The 22,664-nt window shown below is 34.5% G+C and overlaps 1 protein-coding gene across 4 annotated transcripts in view; it reads right to left on the bottom strand.

The window, feature by feature from the left end:
• LOC106458747 (nucleolysin TIAR-like) overlaps positions 1–22,664 on the bottom strand; it is a 231,060-nt gene that overhangs the window by 30,418 nt on the left and 177,978 nt on the right. For all 4 annotated transcript variants that reach the window (XM_022385055.1, XM_013918286.2, XM_022385056.1 and 1 more), the window contains one exon: positions 12,594–12,681. In XM_022385055.1, the coding sequence (XP_022240763.1) occupies positions 12,594–12,681 (88 nt within the window). The remainder of the gene's footprint in view (positions 1–12,593; positions 12,682–22,664) is intronic.

Here is a 22,664-nt window from a genome sequence, read left to right as displayed (position 1 = left end):
AGTTTATCAGTAAACATTAAAATGTTTTCATACGCAAAATATCTAATTTTTGTTTATTAAGTCTTAAGGTTTGTAAAGCAATGTTTCTCTAATGCCTTTTTTTTTTTGTCTTTTCACATCTTGCCTATCTATCATGCAAAGTAATTTTTATGCATCAGAAAAATTTGAAATTTCACATGCAAAATCTTTATAATGTCCAAACAGTTATCAAACATTTCCTAAGAAAAAAAATTTATATTTTAACTGTTATTTTCAGCAATTAATCTCTGTATGGGTTTGATAAATTTGACCGATCTCGCAACCACCATAAAAATTAGGAAATAAAGATAAATTGTGCCTCTTTCATTCTGGAATGAACACAAATTATAACATGAAAACATAAATGTTTAGACAAAATAGCTTAAATCTCATAACATTATACATTTATATATATTTATTATTTTTATTATATTGACCTTTTAGCCATGCCTGGCTAACAATACAGAAGTTACAATGAGATATGGTGCACATGCACTGATGTTACCATATCAAACATTATAAAACTGACCTTTAGTCTTTACAAAATGACCTGTCTTAGCTTGTTTTAGTAGACTAGTATTTTTGTAAAATACAGTCACATTTCAATTATTATACATTATATTTGTATATACATTATTACTATTTCAAAATAAGTTCTTAAACACATTTTTCTTAAAACATAGAACAGTAAATAAAGAAGTGGAGCAAACAATCACCTAACAACGCGCCCTCTCTCGACACTTTGTGGAACTATGACGTCATCGTCCTTGTTGGCATCATTGTCTCTACCCCCTTCCCTGAGGCAGCCAATCAGTGCTTGTGTCTGAAGTGCAGGGATAACTACTGTCGTCAGCTATGATTCACGTATCGAAAACCTAGCACGTTCTTACTGCTATTGCCGTGCTTCGACTATCGGCGCAAGACACACACAGCTTTTGGGAAATGTTACATTATTTTATTTACTTTTGTTCAAGCTGTAGAAAAACTAATCATTTAATAAATTTTCCTTAACAACGCAACCGAATTCATACACTCCTGTTCAGGAGTTTCACGAAATTCGTAAAACTCAATATCGACAACTTTTCTACGCCACTCCTACTCACATAAACAGATAATCAACTTACATAACATGACACATATTCCTACCAAAACACCTGCTATAATATGTACTGAAAAAATTAGACTGAAATCGACACTAATTCTCACAGCTGGTTGCTCTGGTAACGGGTGTGTGCAAGCTGGTAGCTGAAGTATATTGACCATAAAATCTGACTGACTAAACACCTCTTTCTACTATAATAGTCACACGTTGTTCCTTTGAAACTCTGCAAAGTAACTATAGCAGTTATACACAAATTACAGCACAAGTAACCAATATTACAGCACAGTTCAACAAAAAGCACGTTACATCGCATATAAACCGATATTACAACACAGTTAAATAAAAAAAAACACGTATTGGTAAATGGCAAAGACGTTACATCACATATAAACCAATATTACAACACATGTGAACAAAAAACACGTTACATCACATATAACCAATATTACAACACGTAAACAAAAAACACGTTACATCACATATAAACCAATATTACAACACATGTGAACAAAAAAAATGTTACATCACATATAAACCAATATTTCGACACGTAAAAAAGAAACACGTTACATCACATATAACCAATGTTACAACACGTAAACAAAAAACACGTTACATCACATATAAACCAATATTAAAACACATGGGAACAAAAAAAACACGTTACATTACATATAAACCAATATTACAATAGAGGTAAAAAAAAGAAACACGTTACATCACATATAAACCAATATTACAACACATGGGAACAAAAAAACGTTACATTACATATAAACCAATATTACAACACATGGAAACAAAAAAAACGTTACATTACACATAAACCAATATTACAACACATGTAAACAAGGTATTACACAAAATACTGAACATAGTGGAACCAGATTTTCAGTCTGCATGGACAAAACGTCGAATAAATGTAGTTTGAACATGTGTAATTGATTCGGCATTAAACATTCTTGTGTGAGGTATTAGCTTTAAGAATACGTGGCTAGTAACCACGTTACCACTTTCGGCGCATGCGCTGTTTACCATTAATTAACAAAATTCATGACAATTTTTATTCACTAGCAGGAGCAGATTATCACTACACTTATTAGAAAAGCTAAATGTTGTTTGATACACTTGAATATTTCTTTTGTCTGTGAATCATACGTTTTACGTACAATTTTAATCTTTTGTAAGTAGTCGGTTTTTTAACGGAGCTTCACTTACCAGTTCGTCAAAAATGCATGGATAGAGCGACAAACTTCTGTGTTCATTAACATAAAGAATGATACGGACTGTTCAAGAGAGTGCAAAGAATGACTACCAAAATGTTAATTGACTTTATCTTCTTGAACTGCGTCGACTTAGAAAAGCAATATTTGAACTTATACTTATGGTATGGGGGGGGGGGGGGGAGACAATTCAAGTTCAAATGACTCAGCAGATAAAATATAGATAAAGCTAGTGAAAAAGTCAGTTAGAAGTCTTTTTCGAATTCTGCACTGATAATTTTTTAGAAGAAAGGAGAGTTGAATGGTGAAGATAAGAATGACACCGAAACCTAATGGTTAATTTGATACGATTTGTTCGCAAAAGTTTTCAGTAAAATAAAGTTACTGTCGAGAAGGTAAACTGGAATAGACAACATTCTGATCCACTTCCAGTCGTGGTACAAACTTTGTTCACTCAAGCCTGATGTGATCATTCACGTAAGTATTATGCCCGCCACCTACATCTTATAAACAAGTTAAAATAGCTTTTCAGTTACTATTAAAGTATTGAAAAGCATTTCTCGTAGACGTTGACGTTTCGTCACATACCCTAAAGAGTTAGTGTCACCAAACTTTGGTGTTAAATAGTAAGAGTTAAACAATGCCACAGATTTTTGATTGTCAAACTAGGGGTTTTGTAACCTTAAAATCACTGTGGTATAGACTTTTAGGCACATTTTTCTAGAGTATACTAACTTTTATTAAGTTTGTGTTTTTCTTATAGCAAAGCCAAATCGGGCTATCTGCTGTGTCCACTGTGGGGAATCGAACCCCTGATTTTACATTGTAAATCCGTAGACTTTCCGCTGTCTCTGCGGGGGTCACCTTTGCTAAGAATCAGCATTTCCAACATTTCTAATAAAGAGGAGTTTCATAATCTGCCAGTTACTGAATAGCTGATTATTTTAACAAAAGATTCACAGAGATCAATGAGATTGATAGTAATGTAAAATGTTCAACCCCGAAAAAAAAAAAAAATACAAGTTCATGAATTTTTTAAAGACACATGATCAGTACAGTGTATATCTACCACCAGACACAATAGTTCTTTAACAATACCTGAACATCTCACTAACTAGATGCCATACTCGTTGTTGTTTACCACGAGACACAATGATGCTTTAACAATGTCTGTGCATTCCACTAATCATACGCCATACACGTTGTTGTTTTTCAAAATTTGTAGTGCATACTGAAGGGATTTACACATTTTGATAAAAAGTTTAGATAAAACGACTCTATATCTGAAGGGTAAAGGTAGTTTTATAATGATATTATTGGTGTAATGTAGATTTTTGTTATGTTTATAATGGTAGTATTGGTGTAATGTGGACTTTTGTTATGTTTATAATGGTATTATTGGTGTAATGTAGATTTTTGTTATGTTTACAATGGTATTATTGGTGTAATGTAGATTTTTGTTATGTTTACAATGGTATTATTGGTGTAATGTGGACTTTTGTTATGTTTATAATGGTATTATTGGTGTAATGTAGATTTTGTGTTATGTTTATAATGGTATTATTGGTGTAATGTAATTTTTGTTATGTTTATAATGGTATTATTGGTGTAATGTGGACTTTTGTTATGTTTATAATGGTATTTAAACATAACAAAAGTCCACATTACACCAATTATACCATTATAAACATAACAAAAATCTACATTACACCAATAATACCATTATAAACATAACAAAAGTCCACATTACACCAATTAATGGTATTATTGTTGTAATGTAGATTTTTGTTATGATAATAATGGTATTATTGGTGTAATGTAGATTTTTGTTATGATAATAATGGTATTATTGGTGTAATGTAGATTATTGTTATGATAATAATGGTATTATTGGTGTAATGTAGATTTTTGTTATGATAATAATGGTATTATTGGTGTAATGTGGACTCTTATATGTTTATAATGAGAGTGGTACAGTCTTGTTTGATTTATGGGTTTTGGAACTGTACAATAAATCTTTAAAAATGTTTTTAATAGCCTCTATAATTGGGCTATTATCTGATAATTGTTTGGGATTTTTGACTGTTGTTTTATTAGGTATTTCGTTGTTGGTGCTTTGAGTTATATTTACTGTTTGTTGCGTATTTACTTGTTCTGTGTTATTTGCGAGTTTCTGTTGTGCTTGTTGTTTTACTACATTTGTGTAAGTTGTTGTAGGTAGTAGTGTTTTTCTAGTTTATTGTTGTGGCTGTGTTCTTGGTGTGGTTTGTTGTGTAGTGTTATTATTTATGTTGAAAATTCTTGTTTGAATTTCTTTATATTTTAGGCAACCTTTATAGTTGATAGTGTGGTGTTCTTTACAACTACAGCACAGTGGCGTACTATTTTCCTTTCTACATTTACTTGTATGGAGGTTTCCTCCACATCTTACACAACGTAGTAATGACTTACATGCTGCCGGTACGTGACCGTAGCGTTGGCAGTTGAAGCATTGTGGGATAACCATTGGCGGTGTTTTTGTTTCCTTAACTTCAGACTTCTGATACTATTAGATATTAGTTCTTTAATTGTATTTTGTGTGAGTATGTTGCCTGTGTAAACTTTGATAATGCTTGTAGATTGCTGTGTCCTACCTGAACTTATTCTTTCGATTTTTGTGTATGTGATATGTGCTCTTGTAAGTTCATCTTTAATGTCATCAGTGTTAATTGAGTAAGGAATTCCTCTAATTACGAATGACTGTGTATTTAGTTTCAAACCCGGTATGTGCATTTTAATTTTACCAGGATTGAAGGCATCTTCGGCCATTCAGCTAGTAAAACGTTTAGGTCTTTGACCTCGGACCTTTATATACCAGGACTCCGCCTTTAAGGTTTGATTAGTGGTAATGTTTGCTTGTGGTTTATGTTTTCTTATTTCTGTGGCTAGTTGTGGTTATTTGTATGAACTGGGTATTTCTTCAATTATAATGACATGTTTCGGTGGTTCCTGTTTGGTTTGTGTGTGTTGTTCTTTTTTGTTTTCTTTTGTACAAGGATGAATCTTTCTTCATCCTGTTGTTTAGTGTTAGTGTCCAACGTCAATGTGGTTTTATTTTCAATTACTCGTTCATTTGATTTTACTGTTTCAGTAATCGATTCTTCATTACTTAAAACATTTTCGTCTGAGCTTTGGCTTTCCGCGGAAAGCCCTGCCCTTTTACGTTTTTTGTTACCTTACTCAACTGTAATTTAGCACAGCTAATTAAATTATCTAGGTCTGTACTAAAAGCCATGTTAATAACACTAGTGCCACCCACACTAGACTTACCTAAGTGGGAGAGGTCGATCTTTTGTTTAAATCACTCGAAGACCCGATTACCGAAGCCTTCTTTTTCATGTTGATTGTCGCGGCACACCCGACGACCAAGCGTAAACGTTGAATTTTTGTTGAGGCTTGTTGTTTCCTCTGTTGTTTGAAATTGTAATAAAAGACCAGTGAAAGAATAAAATCAGAAGTAGCTGTAGGCTTTACATGTGGAGGTAGGTCACCGGTGTCGGATCTTGTAGTTGTGAAGCTAACCCTAATCGTCCGTAGATGGTAGGCTTATTTGCTTAAGATTAGGCCCGATGGGTTTTTTGAAGGAAACGAGTTAAAACGTTTTTCGAGAGAACAGATACAGTTCTTTACTCAGTGAAAGTCAGCGCGATAATCCAAGGATTGAGCGTACGACTTAAAGGAATGAAATCAAAATCGGTGGCCAAACTGGTAGATACATTGATAAGAATTTTACAGCAAATATCCATTCATTAGTAAGCCAGGCTGCGTATTTTGTTTTACCCACCATGAGCCAAAGATAATCTCGAGTACCCCCATAATCAGATAGCTGTTCCTAGTGTATAGAAGCGCGACACTGGCACAAGTAAGCATGAAAGTTAATGAAATGTAAAAAAAAAAAACGTTATTTAATCGAACATAGTATCGTTTGTTTGATTTTTCTTTAAACTATAATACAGAGACTTGATCTTTACCGTCCCCCACTTTAGAATGCTAACGGACCACAGAAGGACAGCCATGAGTTTAAACAAATAAATATATAATATGCAAACACACACGATCTAGGAGGCAGAGAGTTCCCCTGACATCGTTTTGTCTGTACACACAGCTGCTTTAAATTGCGATTCTTTTTTCTTTACGCAAAACAGTAAATGAAAATGAAAGACATTTTTTATTAAAATAATTTTTGAAATAGTACGTGGAATCCTATTATCAGTATCTTCAAAGAAGCGGGAAGAATTATTGTAGATCAAGACAAGCATTCAGTAGCACGGATTAATTCACACTTCCGAAAGTGGTACGTTGTTTTTAAACTGCGTGTGATTTACTTTTGTTTTGGAAATTACGTTGAAAAGAATAAAATGTCCTCGAAACAAAACATTCACCAGAAGTTGGATTTCTTTTTTGAATCACGGTAAGTATAATTATATACATCATTGCGATTTGCAGATGAGATCAAATTGTAGCTTAAAAAATAAACAAATAAAAACAAATCTGTCCGTCTCCTTATCACGTTGAATGTGTGTGTTGTTAATAATCCAGTGGATATGTATTCGGTATCGCAGAATGATGATTTTTTTTATTATCCGCTAAATCAGATTATCGGTTTAAATTTTTAACGCATTCCATTAGGTTTAAAATTTTAAGCAAGTTTGTGTACATTTTTAAACAAATGAAAGAGAAAAATTTAAATTTATGTACAGAAAGATATTTTTAGTGTTTCATAAATGTTGAAAATCTTCAAGTCTCCCCCACTGCCTATTTATTTCCTTTTCTCTCCTCTGCACTGACAAATACAGTGACATATTTTCTTTAAAGAATTTCCAAGTTAAAACTTTTAAGGCTTCTAGAAACGTAACTCGTATTGCATAATGGTAGGGCGGTACTAAAATAATTAGCTACCAAACATTAGATTAATAATTAGTTATAACTCACAAATTCTTTGAATTCAACATGTACAACACATAAGTTTTACCTAAGGACTTGTAATTTATTAGTGAATCCTAGGCCGAATGGTTAGTGTGCCGGATTGTGAAGTTAAGTGTCCAGTGGTTTGCACTCTGGATTCGTGGGTGCATTATAAAAGTGACGGTCAGATCCCACTTTTCGATCTTAGAGAGCATCCCAAGAATGGGAGGTGTTGACTAGCTGCCTTCTCTCTAGTCTATCATTTCAAAATTAGGGAGAGATAACACAGATAGCCCTCGTGTAGCTTAGGGCTAAATACAATCAAAACAAACGAACAATTAGTTAAGCCTACAAGGATCAAACTCTCTAGGTCTCTACAATGATAATAAACGTTAGTCTGATCAACTTTAATAAGAAACGCGTGACATCTAAGAACTATCGGATTCACTTTTCTTTCGTATAAAATCCTGAACTTAAAACGCCGACTATTTCACTGAGGACTGTCATTGAGCAAGGAAGTATCCGTTTGAGTATACTGAAAAACGAATTTGTTTAAATGCTTTTGTTTTGCAACTGGAAAGTGTAATTTATTTTCACACCTAAAAAGGATATAATAGTCACATACTCATTTCGTCCTTCATACAGAATATTCAGTTACGGCAGAAATACACAGACCATTCAGTGCCTTGTTATTTAACTTCTTGCTAGGGTGTCAAAAAAGAATACACTAATGATCAAAGTGTCAGTCTTAAGCACATGCAAAACAAGCGTAAGATTGTAGTCTTGCATTGGTGAGTTAAAAATAACGTTTAAAATATAAATACCGGCATTCATTATTTTATTTCTCGTACAAGTGCAACAATATATGTGATGTTTAATCCCTTAAAACAACAGTTAAGCATTTGACTTGATCATTAATTTTCTGTGGAGGTAAGGAGAATATTTCCTTTCCATTAATTGATTTTCTATAGTGAGAATGGAAGAAAATCTATTAAACTCCATCTTGGATACTGTATACGACTTTCTTACTTTTGATATAAAAATAATCGTTATTCTAAGATCAGAACTCATAACAAAAACATTTATTATATGTTTTTATAATTTACTGCACATTTCACTGTACTGTCTATTCCTGAACTTTTTGTACACGTTAGTAGAAAATAAAATAAAACGCAGTATGTGAAAAAGACCTTCCTTGACAATTTACGGTCATACTAAAAGATGACTTGTGGCGAGTAACAAACAAATTACTATGTAACAAAATCGGATGTACTTATTACTGTGCGTTGGGTTTTCTTACGAACACAAATAGTTATCCCCGAGTAACACAAATAATAAAGAAATACATATATACCCTGAAGAAACTGGAAAGGAAATGTTTAAAATCTCTGCAGAGGAACAATAATTAAATGTTCAATCGTTTCGGACAACCAACCTTCATCAGTAACTAAAGAACAGTAGGAAGAGCTGTTACTATACTGACATAGAAGATCAATCTCCAATTATTAGAAGGTCAGAAAGGTCATGAAAAGTGAAGCACAAGAAACTGGAAAGGAAATGTTTAAAATCTCTGCAGAGGAACAATAATTAAATGTTCAATCGTTTCGGACAACCAACTTTCATCAGTAACTAAAGAACAGTAGGAAGAGCTGTTACTATACTGACATAGAAGATCAATCTCCAATTAGTAGAAGGTCAGAAAGGTCATGAAAAGTGAAGCACAAGAAACTGGAGAAATATTTTGGTTGCAGGAACCCATACGAATTCGGAAGGGGTAGTGTGAAGGTGCTTTACTGAACAAAGGAAGTCAAAAAATAAAACAAATATATATTTAAATTATAAATAACAATTAAAGGTATACAATTTAACAAGAGTAGTTAAAGTTTAAAAAATGAATAAATACAGAAAAGTAAAACAAGCAAAAAAAAAAATTCACGGGCTGAAGTTGTGGGAAAAGCCGTCATCGAAGGACCGGTGCCTTTGGTGCGCAACTATTAACACTGGCACAACCATAACGTATTCAAACGTACTGAAATGTCTCGTTTCTCAGTACTACGTGAATGGCTAAGTACCATAACGTCCTACACCGTATACTGACCAGTAAAACGGCATACTCGAAAATCACGTTCTTTACGCTTCACAAAGTTGTGGCTGTTTGTTCACACTTATACATAAGTCAATATAGTACGATATGGTGCGTAAACTGTATAGCTGATATATATTATATACGGTGCAATACTGTTATTGAAAAGGGACCTACATAAGTATAATTGTGACGTACATATAAACTTCACTCAACTTAATGAATAAATATTATGCAGTGTATATTCATTTCAATTAACTTGTTAATCATCGAGTTCTTATAATATTCTAGAGTGACACATGTCTACACGTATACTAAAAAAAAGATGCACAATGAAAAGAATCGAATCTCTAAGACAGTTTTGATGACGCACAATTTGGAAGGTGAGGGTGGATATAGCATCGGTTCTGTAAGCCTAATGGTGTTATTTGTTAAATTTCCGTTGCAGGTTGGAAGACGTCGTATCAGTTATGGTAAATTAATTCTCTTCTTATTTGGCTTGTGTTACAATTTGGAGAGTATAAGTTTTGTCATGCAGGTCGGGGGAAGGGGATACCAGTTCAGTTAGACTAATGCTGCACCTGTTTGGCTTGAATTGGAGATTGAGGGGGTTATCAGTTCTATTATACTAATGCTGCTCCTGTTTGGCTTAGCTTGTAGGTTGGGGGATATCAATACCGTAAGAACAATGCTGTTCCTGTTTGGCTTGTCTCGTAGGTTGGATATATAAATTTTGTAAGAGTAATTTTGTTTTTGAACGGCTTGGTTTTCAGCTTGAAGTGGATATAAGTTATATGAAAATAATTTTATTTCTGTTTGGATTGGATTTCAGGATGGGGGGGGGGGGCAGTTCTGTAAGAAGACATCGATGTAACAGGCTCAACGTTCTGGTGGATGTCTTGAAAGTATCAAGATAACACGCTCTTCTACCCAAACTATAGAAACGGATTGAAAAATCTGGCCCAGTTCTGTTCTCATGGCAACTCCAGTAAGCTGACGCAAAAACAATCAGTAAAATTGAAAATATTTATTGCAAGTTCTGATTCGGAGTATTGATGGGTGGTCCAAGGGTGGATAGGTGGTTGAAAAATGGTTGAGTGCAACTAAAATCATTAACATTGATGACAGTACTCAGAGAAGCGCTGGCAAAAACCAAAAACAACTAAACTACATATTTGAATAACTCGTAAGACGTATAATACCGACCGATAATCTTTCACAATGTATGGATTATGAAGTCAAATATATTCAAGAGTCATGAACATAGACGTTATGATATCATGAAATAAAATGAAAGAACTTATATTGTGAAATGGAAACGGATATCTGGGATATTCTTATGCCTTCGTAAACAGGGATATTGATTTTCTATTGTTTCTTTTCATTTCTTTCTATCTTCTTCCAAACACTTTTCAATCGACCGCCATTTTGTCATTAAATAACCGTAAATATGGTTCATCAAGATACTGCTTACTATCGCCAAGTTCAATTTCAGTAACAACTTTATAGAAAATCCTACTACACGAGCTTTCGGACTCAACATACTCAGTCTTCAGGTACTAATAACCACATACCGTTGTAAGTTCAAATCACTAAGATATATTTAATCGTCACTTTATGCAACACATACGCTAAACAGCCAGATCACAGACTCCTATATTCAGATATAGCTATCCTTAACTTAAAACTGTTGACCAGGAGGTGGAGAAAAAAACCTGCCAACAGCGCTCTCCTCCTACAATTACTCTTAACCAAATAGCAATATTAAATGACACTTTTATAACGCGCTCAGAGCTGAAAGCACGGAAGGTGTTTTAGCAGTATATCGCGGTTTTGAATACTGGATGTGCGAAAACATCAACAAACTTTATAACTACCCTGTAGTTAGAAACCTTTTGTATTGAACGCCGTTTATGACCGAACTAAGCCATTAAAGAAACGGTCATGAAATACTTTTTTTTCACTGATTTAAAACAAATTTAACGGGCTGAGAAGAGAGTTAAAGTCAATTATAAATACAAGTTCCGATAATATGTATACTAATAAAAAATCCTAATCATATAACAAGAAGTATAGAGGGCCAAGATTATTTGTTTGTTTGAAGTTAAGCACAAAGCTACTCAGTGGGCTATCTGTGCTCTGCCCACCACGGGTATCGAAACCCGGTTTCTAGCGTTGTAAGTCCGCAGACATACCTCTGTGTCACTGGGGGGCAAAGGGCCAAGATAAAATGGTATTTTTAAATTCGTTTTATGTTATGTTGGATGCCTTTTAAAATATTTTCTTTCTTCGAAGGCTACCTCTCCCAATTTAGAGACTTGATTAGGTGATATGGAAAATAAATCTTTAAGTTTTGGTGGGGAGTGAAGAAGACACGTCAGAGAACATCATTGTTTGCATTTTTAGTTCTGATCAAAAAAACTTTGAAACTGACACAATGACGACGAACACATGGCCATCACATGGTTCCTTTGGTCTAAAATATATTTAAAGGCACACATTTTTCTGTGTGAATAACTTGTACTTACGTTTCTATAACCCTTTTTTTTTTTAAATAAAATGCGGATTCAAATTTTAGAAGGATAAAACCTTATGGGTTTTGATCAACCTTCTTAGACTATTACACACACACACACACACACATAAGCAACATGTATTTGAAAGTTGATAATGACACGTACTTTGGTGCTTATTACTGTTTAATGCTACATTTAAATTTGAGCATGAAAGGAATTCTAACAAGGATTCTAGGCTCATTAAATTTTATTTTTGATTATCTTGCGTTAATTTGATTGTGATGACGAATAAAATATAAAGCAGTTAAATAACGTTTCTCCAGTAAGCAGAATGATTCACACGAGGTCCACATAGGTTATAATTAAATCAATATTCTCCTCATTCAGAGGGATAATCGCTTCAGGACTCGTTCTCGTAGTGATTCGATTACTGTGGTGAGCTCGCGCACAGTCTAGTGCTAAGTCAACAAAGATCTACCAGGCCTGAAAACAATAAACTTCTCAGAATTGGGTATAAGCTTGTGATTGCAGTTAGAGGGAATTATAAAATGCCACAAAATTAATATCTTCAGAATTGTACTACTTGAGGTTTAATCGTACACACATTTTCTTAGGAACATCAGCATCTCGTGAAAAAAAGACAGGGTTCCGTACTTGTATTGATTCTTCCGCTAGTGATAAAGATGTGAGTGAAAGAGAGTACTTACGAAATCTCCCCAAACGGCGTGAAGGCTTCCCTAAGCTGCGTTGTTTCTATTTCTGGACTCAAGTCACCCACAAAGATATGATGATGTTCTAAAAATTAAAATGTTTCTATTACTGACCACATCATTTTTTTCACAAACCACAAACTTAACTCTTATGATAGTAAGATTGGGTATAATTATAATTGTAAGAGACATTTGAAAATTCCACGTGTTTAGAAAGCTCGGCTTCTACGTCTATTTTATGTGTTAATAATAATCACTGATAAGACAGTATAAGCGCCGGAAGTTCTTGGGGGGGGGGTGTGTGAAACGTGCTTTCCAGAAACGTTTATATCATAATAATTCGCAAATTGGACCTACTTCGACGCAATGAATGCCGAGATGTGACAGAAATCAGAGAAATTATTGTTAAACACAGAACTACATAATAGATTATCCGTGCTTTGTCCACCGCAGGTATCGAACCCCGGTTTTTAGAGCTATGGATCCTTAGACCAGCCGCTGAGCCATTGGGAAAAGGGGTCTTATTTGTTGAACTCTATCTTTAGGAAGTTCAGTTTAGAATCTATATGTCTATAAGTGAGTTATTATTATGGACCCAAAGCTCAATTCAAGTCGGGTAAATCGTAAGCCTGTTGAAGCTTATGGGGGATGACTGACGGCCCTGTATTGCAGATGATGTCTCCATTTTCCGACACCAATAAGCATTTTACTCCTCTCTCTCCCTCTCTGTGTAGTAAGATAAGCGGATGACACAAATAGAAATCAATGTGATTTGGGGAATGAAGAGAAATAAAAAAGCTCTTGCATATACAGTCTGTGACGTGTATTGACGAATTGTTGGAATTTCTTTTTTAATATACTTTTTTCCTAATTATCTGGGGTAAATATATTAGGTCACCTAGGCATGAAAAGAGCAACACGTGCATGGCTGTTCTGCTAAAATTACCTTAAAAAATGTAGAAGCACAAAAAAAATGAATATTTTTAACATCTCATTTTGTCATCTAGTAGATTATTTTTGGCAGACTGTGAGGTAAACATCCACACTTATTAAGCCTTTTTCAAAAAAACAACAACATATATATCATACCATACAACATATATGAAAAATATGTGATATATATGAAACTTCCAACAAAACGTTTGTAAAATGTATCAAAAATTGCAACCCTTTCTCACAAACAAAGCAATTGGTAAAATTTAAACTTGTACACTATACGATGGGCTGCAAAAGTTGTAAGCCTAATAAAAAAGACCGTCTAACAAACTGGTTTGAATGTCTAGTCAGAGAAAATTTACATAATAATAATTTCTGTACTTATCATATCTTTTCTATGTGTGTCTATTTAAATGACGTGAGAGATGAGAAGTACCAAACTAGATTTTTATTCTTGAAACTTTTAGACTTGAAGTCTTGAGTTTTAAGAAGTAGTGGCTCTTAACAATGCTTCTTGGCATTTTCTCATCTGGCTTATAATACAGAGAGAAATAGCTACCACCAGAGTATACATTAAAGAAGAAGAAGAAAAAAACATGCTGTTAGTGAGTCCTTGCATATAAGACAGTAAAAAAGCTCTTTGCTTAATTTGTGGATATCATTCTGATGAAGAATCACATGTAATATTCATGAGAACATCAACGCTTAAAACCCACCACGTGCCATTAAACTCGGCACTTACTGTCAGTCGCATGGTTTCCAAACACATGGTGCTTTATGTACACATTGAACAGAAATTGACAGTTGTAATTAATGGATGCCATGTTCAAAAAGTTTCATACTTTTCTGATCAAAACACAGAATTTACAATTAAGAAGTCAACCAAAAAATGCCAATACTTTCCTCAGTTTCCCGTTAAAATGTTCCAATAGTATAAAATTATTATTGGCTTTAGTAATAAGTACGTATTAAATCTTTTTGCTGTTCCCAATAAAAAGTTAATAGGTATTTATTCATAAGTGATGATATATACACATAGCAATTCAGGCTCGGCTAAAGCTCCTGTCCCTTTAGGGGGCGAGTTGAGTTTTGGTTGACTCTTCTTAGAAATAAAAAAAAAATCATACGATTTTCTTTTAATTGGTAATATGCTTTTTTAAACCGTTAGGGAGAATGAACATGGGTGGGCAAAATTGAAATTGAGGAGTACATGGCCCACCCCCACTGTACCAGCCCTGATGCAACTGATAAAACGAATTCTACATACAGAATATTGTACAAAAAATAAAACACTTGGAACTATTTTCACCAGTTACTAAAAAATCAACACTACATCAGTACCACATTTATTAAAGAAACATCACCCAGAGCACTGTTTGTTTTTATATACACTATTAAAAATGTATTTTAATATTTCATTACTTATCTGTAACTGGTAAACTTTGGTAATACCCTTTCTTCATGGTAGCGGAAAAGTTCAAACTCACGTGTGATAAATATCGTAGTATTAAAGGCTATAAAACAAAGTTATATGATATGTCCCGCACGTGAACCTCACATCACGTAGCTTTAATGAACAGGGTAAACACGGGCTGTTAACAATATTGATATTTCAATCTAATTGTCGAGCTTCATTAACTTAGTAAAGAGGTTCAGTCTATTTAATAATACTAATTATATGTATATATATACTATCTAGGCAACGACAGACATGATACGTACATAATAAAGTCAGTCAGTACACTCAATACCATCTGGTATCCAGAAGACGTCGATTATGACATGTACTAACTTAGTAAAGAGGTTCAGTCTATTTAATAATACTAATTATATATATATATATACTATCTAGGCAACGACAGACATGATACGTACATAATAAAGTCAGTCAGTACACTCAATACCATCTGATATCCAGAAGACGTCGATTATGACATGTACTAACTTAGTAAAGAGAATTAGTACACTTTATAGTACCTGAACAGGAAGGTCACCTACACAACGTCGGTTATGATATGTACTAACTTAATAAATAAAATTAGTACACTTTATAGCACCTGAACAGGAAGGTCACCTACACAACGTCGGTTATGATATGTACTAACTTAATAAATAAAATTAGTACACTTTATAGTACCTGAACAGGAAGGTCACCTACACGATGTCGGTTATGACATGTACTAACTTAGTAAATAAAATTAGTACACTTTATAGTACCTGGAGAAATGTCACCTACACAACGTCGGTTATAATATGTACTAACTTAATAAATAAAATTAGTACACTTTATAGTACCTGAACAGGAAGGTCACCTACACGACGTCGGTTATGATATGTACTAACTTAGTAAATAAAATTAGTACACTTTATAGTACCTGAACAGGAAGGTCACCTACACAACGTCGGTTATGATATGTACTAACTTAGTAAAGAGAATTAGTACACTTTATAGTACCTGATACAAAAAGTTCATCTACACAATTGCGGTTACATGTACTAACTTAGTAAATAAAATTAGTACACTTTATAGTACCTGGAGAAATGTCACCTACACACCGTCGGTTATGATATGTACTAACTTAGTAAAGAGAATTAGTACACTTTATAGTACCTGAACAGGAAGGTCACCTACACGATGTCGGTTATGACATGTACTAACTTAGTAAATAAAATTAGTACACTTTATAGTACCTGAACAGGAAGGTCACCTACACGACGTCAGTTATGATATGTACTAACTTAGTAAAAAGAATTAGTACACTTAATAGTACCCGGAGAAATGTCACCGTCGATTATGATATGTACTAACTTAGTAAAGAGAATTAGTACACTTAATAGTACCTGGAGAAATGTCACCGTCGGTTATGATATGTACTAACTTAGTAAAAATAATTAGTACACTTAATAGTACCTGGAGAAATGTCACCGTCGGTTATGATATGTACTAACTTAGTAAAAATAATTAGTACACTTTATAGTACCTGGAGAAATGTCACCGTCGGTTATGATATGTACTAACTTAGTAAAGAGAATTAGTACACTTAATAGTATCCGTTAGAAAAACGTCATCTAGATGACGTCGATTATTAGATTTATTAACTTAGCAAAGATAATTAGTACACTTTATAGTGCCTGCTACATAAAGGACGTTTAGACAACACCGTTTAGGATACGTTTAATACAGATATCATTCAAATCCGGTTCCAAAGTTTCTATCTGAATACATGCAAGAGACTTGCATGTCTGAGAAGAGTGATGGATTTGAAATTTCATTTAAATTGACTCGCAGGTGTCATTTGAAATAACATCTGCTCAAGTGCCAAAACAGGGGGAAAGAACTTGCAGAAGTAACGTGGTAGAAAGAAGGAAAGTGATACATGTAGTTGTTGGTCACAGTAAGTACGTCTTACCGTTAGACTAGTAATTTATATTATGTGGAGGGGGAGGGATTGTAAGAGAGATGTAGGCAGAATTGAGTTACATTTTATGATTAAATGGAAACTCTTGTTTCTGTTTTAACTATATAGCTCAGTTTAGACAGTGAGTATACAAACAGTGTATATATATAAGTAAAAGCGTCATTAGTATGTTTATGGCGGAGTACTGAGCATGTTCGCAAGTGGAACTGCTGTACCCACTGACACAAGGTACAGCCCTGGTCTCTTTGTGGCGCATATAATGTATGTAAAATAAATCGGTTTTACAACAAGAGAATTGGATACAAAACATATACTCTTCTACTAACACCAGTGCAGAGTAATAAACGAATGAACTATCAAAAATTATGTTGTTACATGTGATAACGCCATCGCTATATAATTTGGGAGAAAATGCTATAAGACACCGCGAGAAAAAAAAGGTGTATACAACAAAAGATAGATGTGTTCTACTGGGTCACATCTGAGTGTCCATATCTTGCTTCAAAGAAAAATGTGTGTGAAACTGCTCATTCTGCCAATCAGCTCAGCAGGTAAAGGAGGGTCATCAACAAGCTATGGCTGCTGTTACTCTGGCTCCAGAAAACTAAGAGAGTCAAATTCGGGTCTGGCCACTGACAAAATGAAATACAACATTCAGCCCAGCTCTAACAGAATTGAATGGCACTTGGAATATGCTGGTACAGGTATATAGGTGAAAGGTGAAGCTCCAGCTTAATACAGGAAGTACAAAACAATGATTGACTTTGAACTGTATTTGACCCACCGAGAGAAGCAAACACTTTGGCTAGTCAGTAGTTATTTCATTCTGGTGGTCAACTAGATATAAATGGAAAGGCATGTCTCCAGCTTTTTTTAAGTATTGTCAGTAGAAATCACAATACACTGCAGACATAATTTGTCAGTTTTTTTTGTCTGTACAATAGGCAAACTGTTTTATAGGGAGAGGAATCCAATGCTGACCACATTGGGCCCAAGTACGATGGAAGAAGGGATCAAAGTACCTCTGAATATACTGTGGTGTTTCATGGAATAATCTGGATGAAGTCTAGTGGTTTATCACCATTTAAAACAATGAATAAATCAAGTGCAATGTTTCTTGTCCAATATTCTGTCTGAAAGCTGACATGGTGTTAGTTTGTAATTATGAACATTGAACTAGAACTATTCACTTTCCCACTGGAATGATCATAGACACATGAAGCGAAGTGGATGTAACTAAACTAGCGGCATCACTCGAGTTGATTTAATCACACAGTATCCAAGTTAACACACTGCTGCTAGCATAACTGACATCGCTAACTGATTATTGTACAAACAATTTAGATTCAACACGGCAGATGTAGCTTGGTGATTTGTTGAATGAATATGCCAATGTAAACATAGAATGAGACGACCAAAAACAGTAACTACTATCAAATAGATATAGGATATGCATGTTCAATAAAACAACCAACACTGCTCAGACTTCGCTGGAGCACAGGGGATAAAGCCAATGCTGAAATACTGCTGATATTAAAAGACGGAACCATACAGCCTCCAGAAAATGTATGTCCATCTCCAATAGCGACTGTTAGGAATAAAAAAGGGCATTCCAAGGTTCTGTGTTTATTTTAGATGGGTGAACTCAGTGATCCACTTCAATTCCTCTTCACTCGCACCACATGCAGAAAGATGAATGTGTGGATGCACTTAAATACACACATTACTTCAGTACTTTAGACCTGACCTCCTGGATGCTGATAAGTCGAACTGGACAATGAGAGCAGAGTTACGGTTCTTTTAGTGTCGGTTTAGGCAGTGTTTTGGGCATCTTAGAAATATTCTATGGATGAGAAACTACCTGACATAAATTTCATTTCTTTTGCTGTAGTATTTGACTACAGTCTTTCTTTTCTTACGATAACACTTCAGTCAAAGACTACAGCATACGAACTGAAATATAATCAAAAGAAATGAAATTTATGTCAGGTAGTTTCTCATTCATAGAATATTTCTAAGACCTAGTACTTCAGATGGTTTGTATAAATTCTATATAATGCCATTCGGCTTGTGTAATGTGCCCATCACTTCAGAGGAGCTAATACAGCTTAAACTGAGAGAACTGCAATAGGAAAGGTGCCTGATCTATATCAATGATGTCTTCATATTTGGCTACACCTTTGAATCTGTTGTTGAGAATCTGTGTTGTGGCATATGATAAAGGCAGGACTGAACTTGAAATCAGGCAAATGTACACATATATATGTATGCAGACTTAGGTCTTCAGTTATACTGTGGGTAGAGATGGAGCATCTACAGACTCTGTGAATATTGTAGTGGCCTCAACCTATGACCAAAGAGATAGTCCTATATTTTCTTCGCTTTTGCATCAGATTATTGATGCCTTGTGGACCATTATTCCAAAATTGCCACAACATTACCTGCTCTCCCTAAAGATGATTTGCATTTTAGATGAACTGAAGACTGTGAACAAGTATTTCAGTCAATAAAATGTACAGCTTCATTGCTGGCATATCCAAGACAAGATTGTTAATTCCTGATGGATAGTGATAGCGGAATTGAAGTGCACCTGAGAATGCCATTCTAAGCAGCCAATGACACATATTTCCTATCATCTTATGTGAAGAATGACGTTCAACTGGATACCATTCGACAAAAATCTGGCAGAAGGCTGAGCACTTTGGTGACACACTCATACAGTTGTACCATGTTACTGTTCTTCGACTAAATACTTTCATTATTTAGCTGATTTGGGAACAGCTGCAACACAATACTTGTGTGCTACGTCATGTAGGGGAATTTTATTTTAATACCTTTTAACCTCTTGGATCGAGGAAAGGTACAATAACCTGCTTGTACAACATTTTTACCTTGCACCTCAAACCTGGGTTTTAGTAACAACTTTTGATTTTCTGTGATACGCTCCATATGCATGGGATAGGACGCATCTATACCATTAACAGTTGTTCTTGAGGAACTATTTTGGTAATTTTTGTTTCAAAACGTTTCAACTGTTATTGCCTACATCTCAGCCATTGCCATTTTGAGTGTATGATGTATGTTAATAAAGGTTCGGAAGGGCATGGCCTGTCACAGGGTAGACATATAAAACCTCATTCCTCACCACTAAAATTTCCTATACCTCTCCATTTCTGAATACTTTACCTGTCAATTGACTTCTGAATCACACTTTATACTAGTATGTTACAGTAAAACTGTACAGATGCATGATATTTCATAACGTTACATTAAAAATGCACAAACATATCAAAATAATCCAGAACATTTCAGTAAAACTGCACAGATGTACAGTGCTTCAGGATTTACAGAAAATTAACTGTATACGTGTATAATATTCCAGATTGTTACAGTAAAAATATAGATTTGTTTCTTTGTAATTAAGCACAAAGCTACACAAAGGGCTATCTGTGCTCTGCCCACCACGGGTATCGAAACCCGGATTCTAACGTATAAGTCTGCAGACATGCCGCTGTGCCGCTGGGGGGGGGGGCTAAAAATGTAGATATGTATCACAGTATTCCAGAATGTTACAGATGTAGAATATTTCAGCATTTTCCAGTAAAATTGTACAGATATACAGTGTTCTATATCATTTCATCACATAGATGCACTGTATTCTAGAATGTTACAGTAAACCTTATATATATATATGTGCCTCTATATTCCAGAATGTAACAGTATCATAATCTATTAATAAGTACACAGAACAAATTCTGGGCACAATATATTTACAATGTTATAACATTTTCTATAATAACAAGCCCAAAACCAATAAAGTTTGTAAGTACGTTGAAAAGTTTTAAAAGACAACTAAAATATAGACTATTCCTATGTGAAATAACACAATAATTATAATAGTATAGAAATGCGTCTTATTGTACAAGACGCACGGTTGAGAAATAGAAATGATAAAAATTAGGAGAGACTTTTTTGTCTGAAAGATCACGTAGACATTACTGTTATACGTGGAAAACACATGATTTAAAAACAAAACACTTGAAGTTGAATATATATATCGTATGGAATAATTACATGGTTTAAAAGATATGAACGGTTCAGTGGAAGCGGAATTTCCTGACTTTCCATGACCTATTACTAAAATTTCCATTACGATGTTACTCATCATAAGTCCCATCAACTAAAGAATCTTAGACTTCTTTCAATCTAGATATTAATATTAAGTGCTAAACAATGGGATACGCTGTTTATAAATAAAGGATCATCTTAAAATTAACTTTCGGCATCTCCTTGTCATGCCATGGCTTGCCAATCTTAGCCGAAACCTAAATGTTGATCAGTATTGTTGATTCAGTAAATATATGTCGCTGTAGACTGGTCGAAGCGGCTGGTTACCAGCTATTGGCAGGAATTCATTTGAATTGAAACTTTAAAGCTACCACAGTTGTTGTTTGTCAAATTAACCATGAAATGTGGTATGTAAGCTAAAGAAAATTAGCTTGTTTTGATCAGCTGTTTGTATATCTCTCTGTGAAAAAACAAAGACTAGATAAAGTAAGAAACGAAACAGACAACAGCTTGGAGTGAGACCATACAGAAAAGTAGAGACAAATGGTTCAGCCACTTGGAGCGAATGAGTTCAGAGCAGTTATCAGCAAAAGCATATAATTTACAACTAACAGAGGCAGAGGAAGAACAAGGAAGCGCTGGATCGACGGTATCAAGGAAGCAGTTTAAAAACATGAGACTAACATCTCCTGGAATATCACACTTTGGTCTGGAAAGACGTTCGCGTGTACCACGTTGTTTAAAGTAACATGTGGAGGACAATAAAAAGTAATAAAGAGAAAACAACAGATAACACTTGGTATTAAATTTTGTAATTTTTGTTAATTAAGCAACAGGATAACAAGAAAAGGAAGAGTATGGGGGGTGGGGAGCTTCAATACCAAAGGCATTAGACACAGGGTGAATCAGAAGACCGCTATAAATTAAAGAGATCAACATGTTTCCGCCAAGAAATGCCAACATGGCCAATTTTTACAGCAGAAAAATCGTGAAAAACACAAAAAAATCGAAAACTCTACATCACTGCTTGGGAACTGCAAGAAGGTATCTTTGTAACAAATCCCATGTAAAATGGTCAAAATATGGTCGAGTAATTGACTAAAAACCCCAAAGTTATGGTTTTTTCCGAGTTCTGACCCTCCTAATCTAAAAACACTCAAAATGGGCAAATCTAACTATTTTATATGCCAATGTGTTAGGCGCATGAAAATTTATGTTTGTGCCAATTTACCCCTTGATTGCTGAAAATATGACCACCCCACAAAATCCTTTAAAAGGCCTAAATCAAATATATGAAAAAGGTTTCTGGGCGTATTGAACCAAGGTATAAACCTACCAAGTTTCAAATCAATCCGCCGAGAAATGACGGAATAGCGGTCAATTAAAAAGTGTTTGGAAAAAAGAAAGATAAAAAGAATAAATAACAAAAAAACAGTATGTCTCTCTGCGGAGACATAATAAGACATTACACACACACTGTGAATCAGAAGTTCACCATAACTAAGGCAAAATAACGGCGATTCAGAGGTCCGCTATAAGTAAGGCACTGACACACTGTGAATCAGAAGTCCACCATAATTAAGATACCACACTCGATGACGAGGAACCCACTTTGAGACTAATAATGCTTGGAGACCGCTTGAAT

Source organism: Limulus polyphemus, unplaced genomic scaffold, assembly GCF_000517525.1.
Source record: "Limulus polyphemus unplaced genomic scaffold, Limulus_polyphemus-2.1.2 Scaffold508, whole genome shotgun sequence".
NCBI lineage: Eukaryota > Metazoa > Arthropoda > Merostomata > Xiphosura > Limulidae > Limulus > Limulus polyphemus.
Note: the sequence above shows the minus strand (reverse complement) of the source record. Positions and strands in the feature narration are given on the sequence as shown.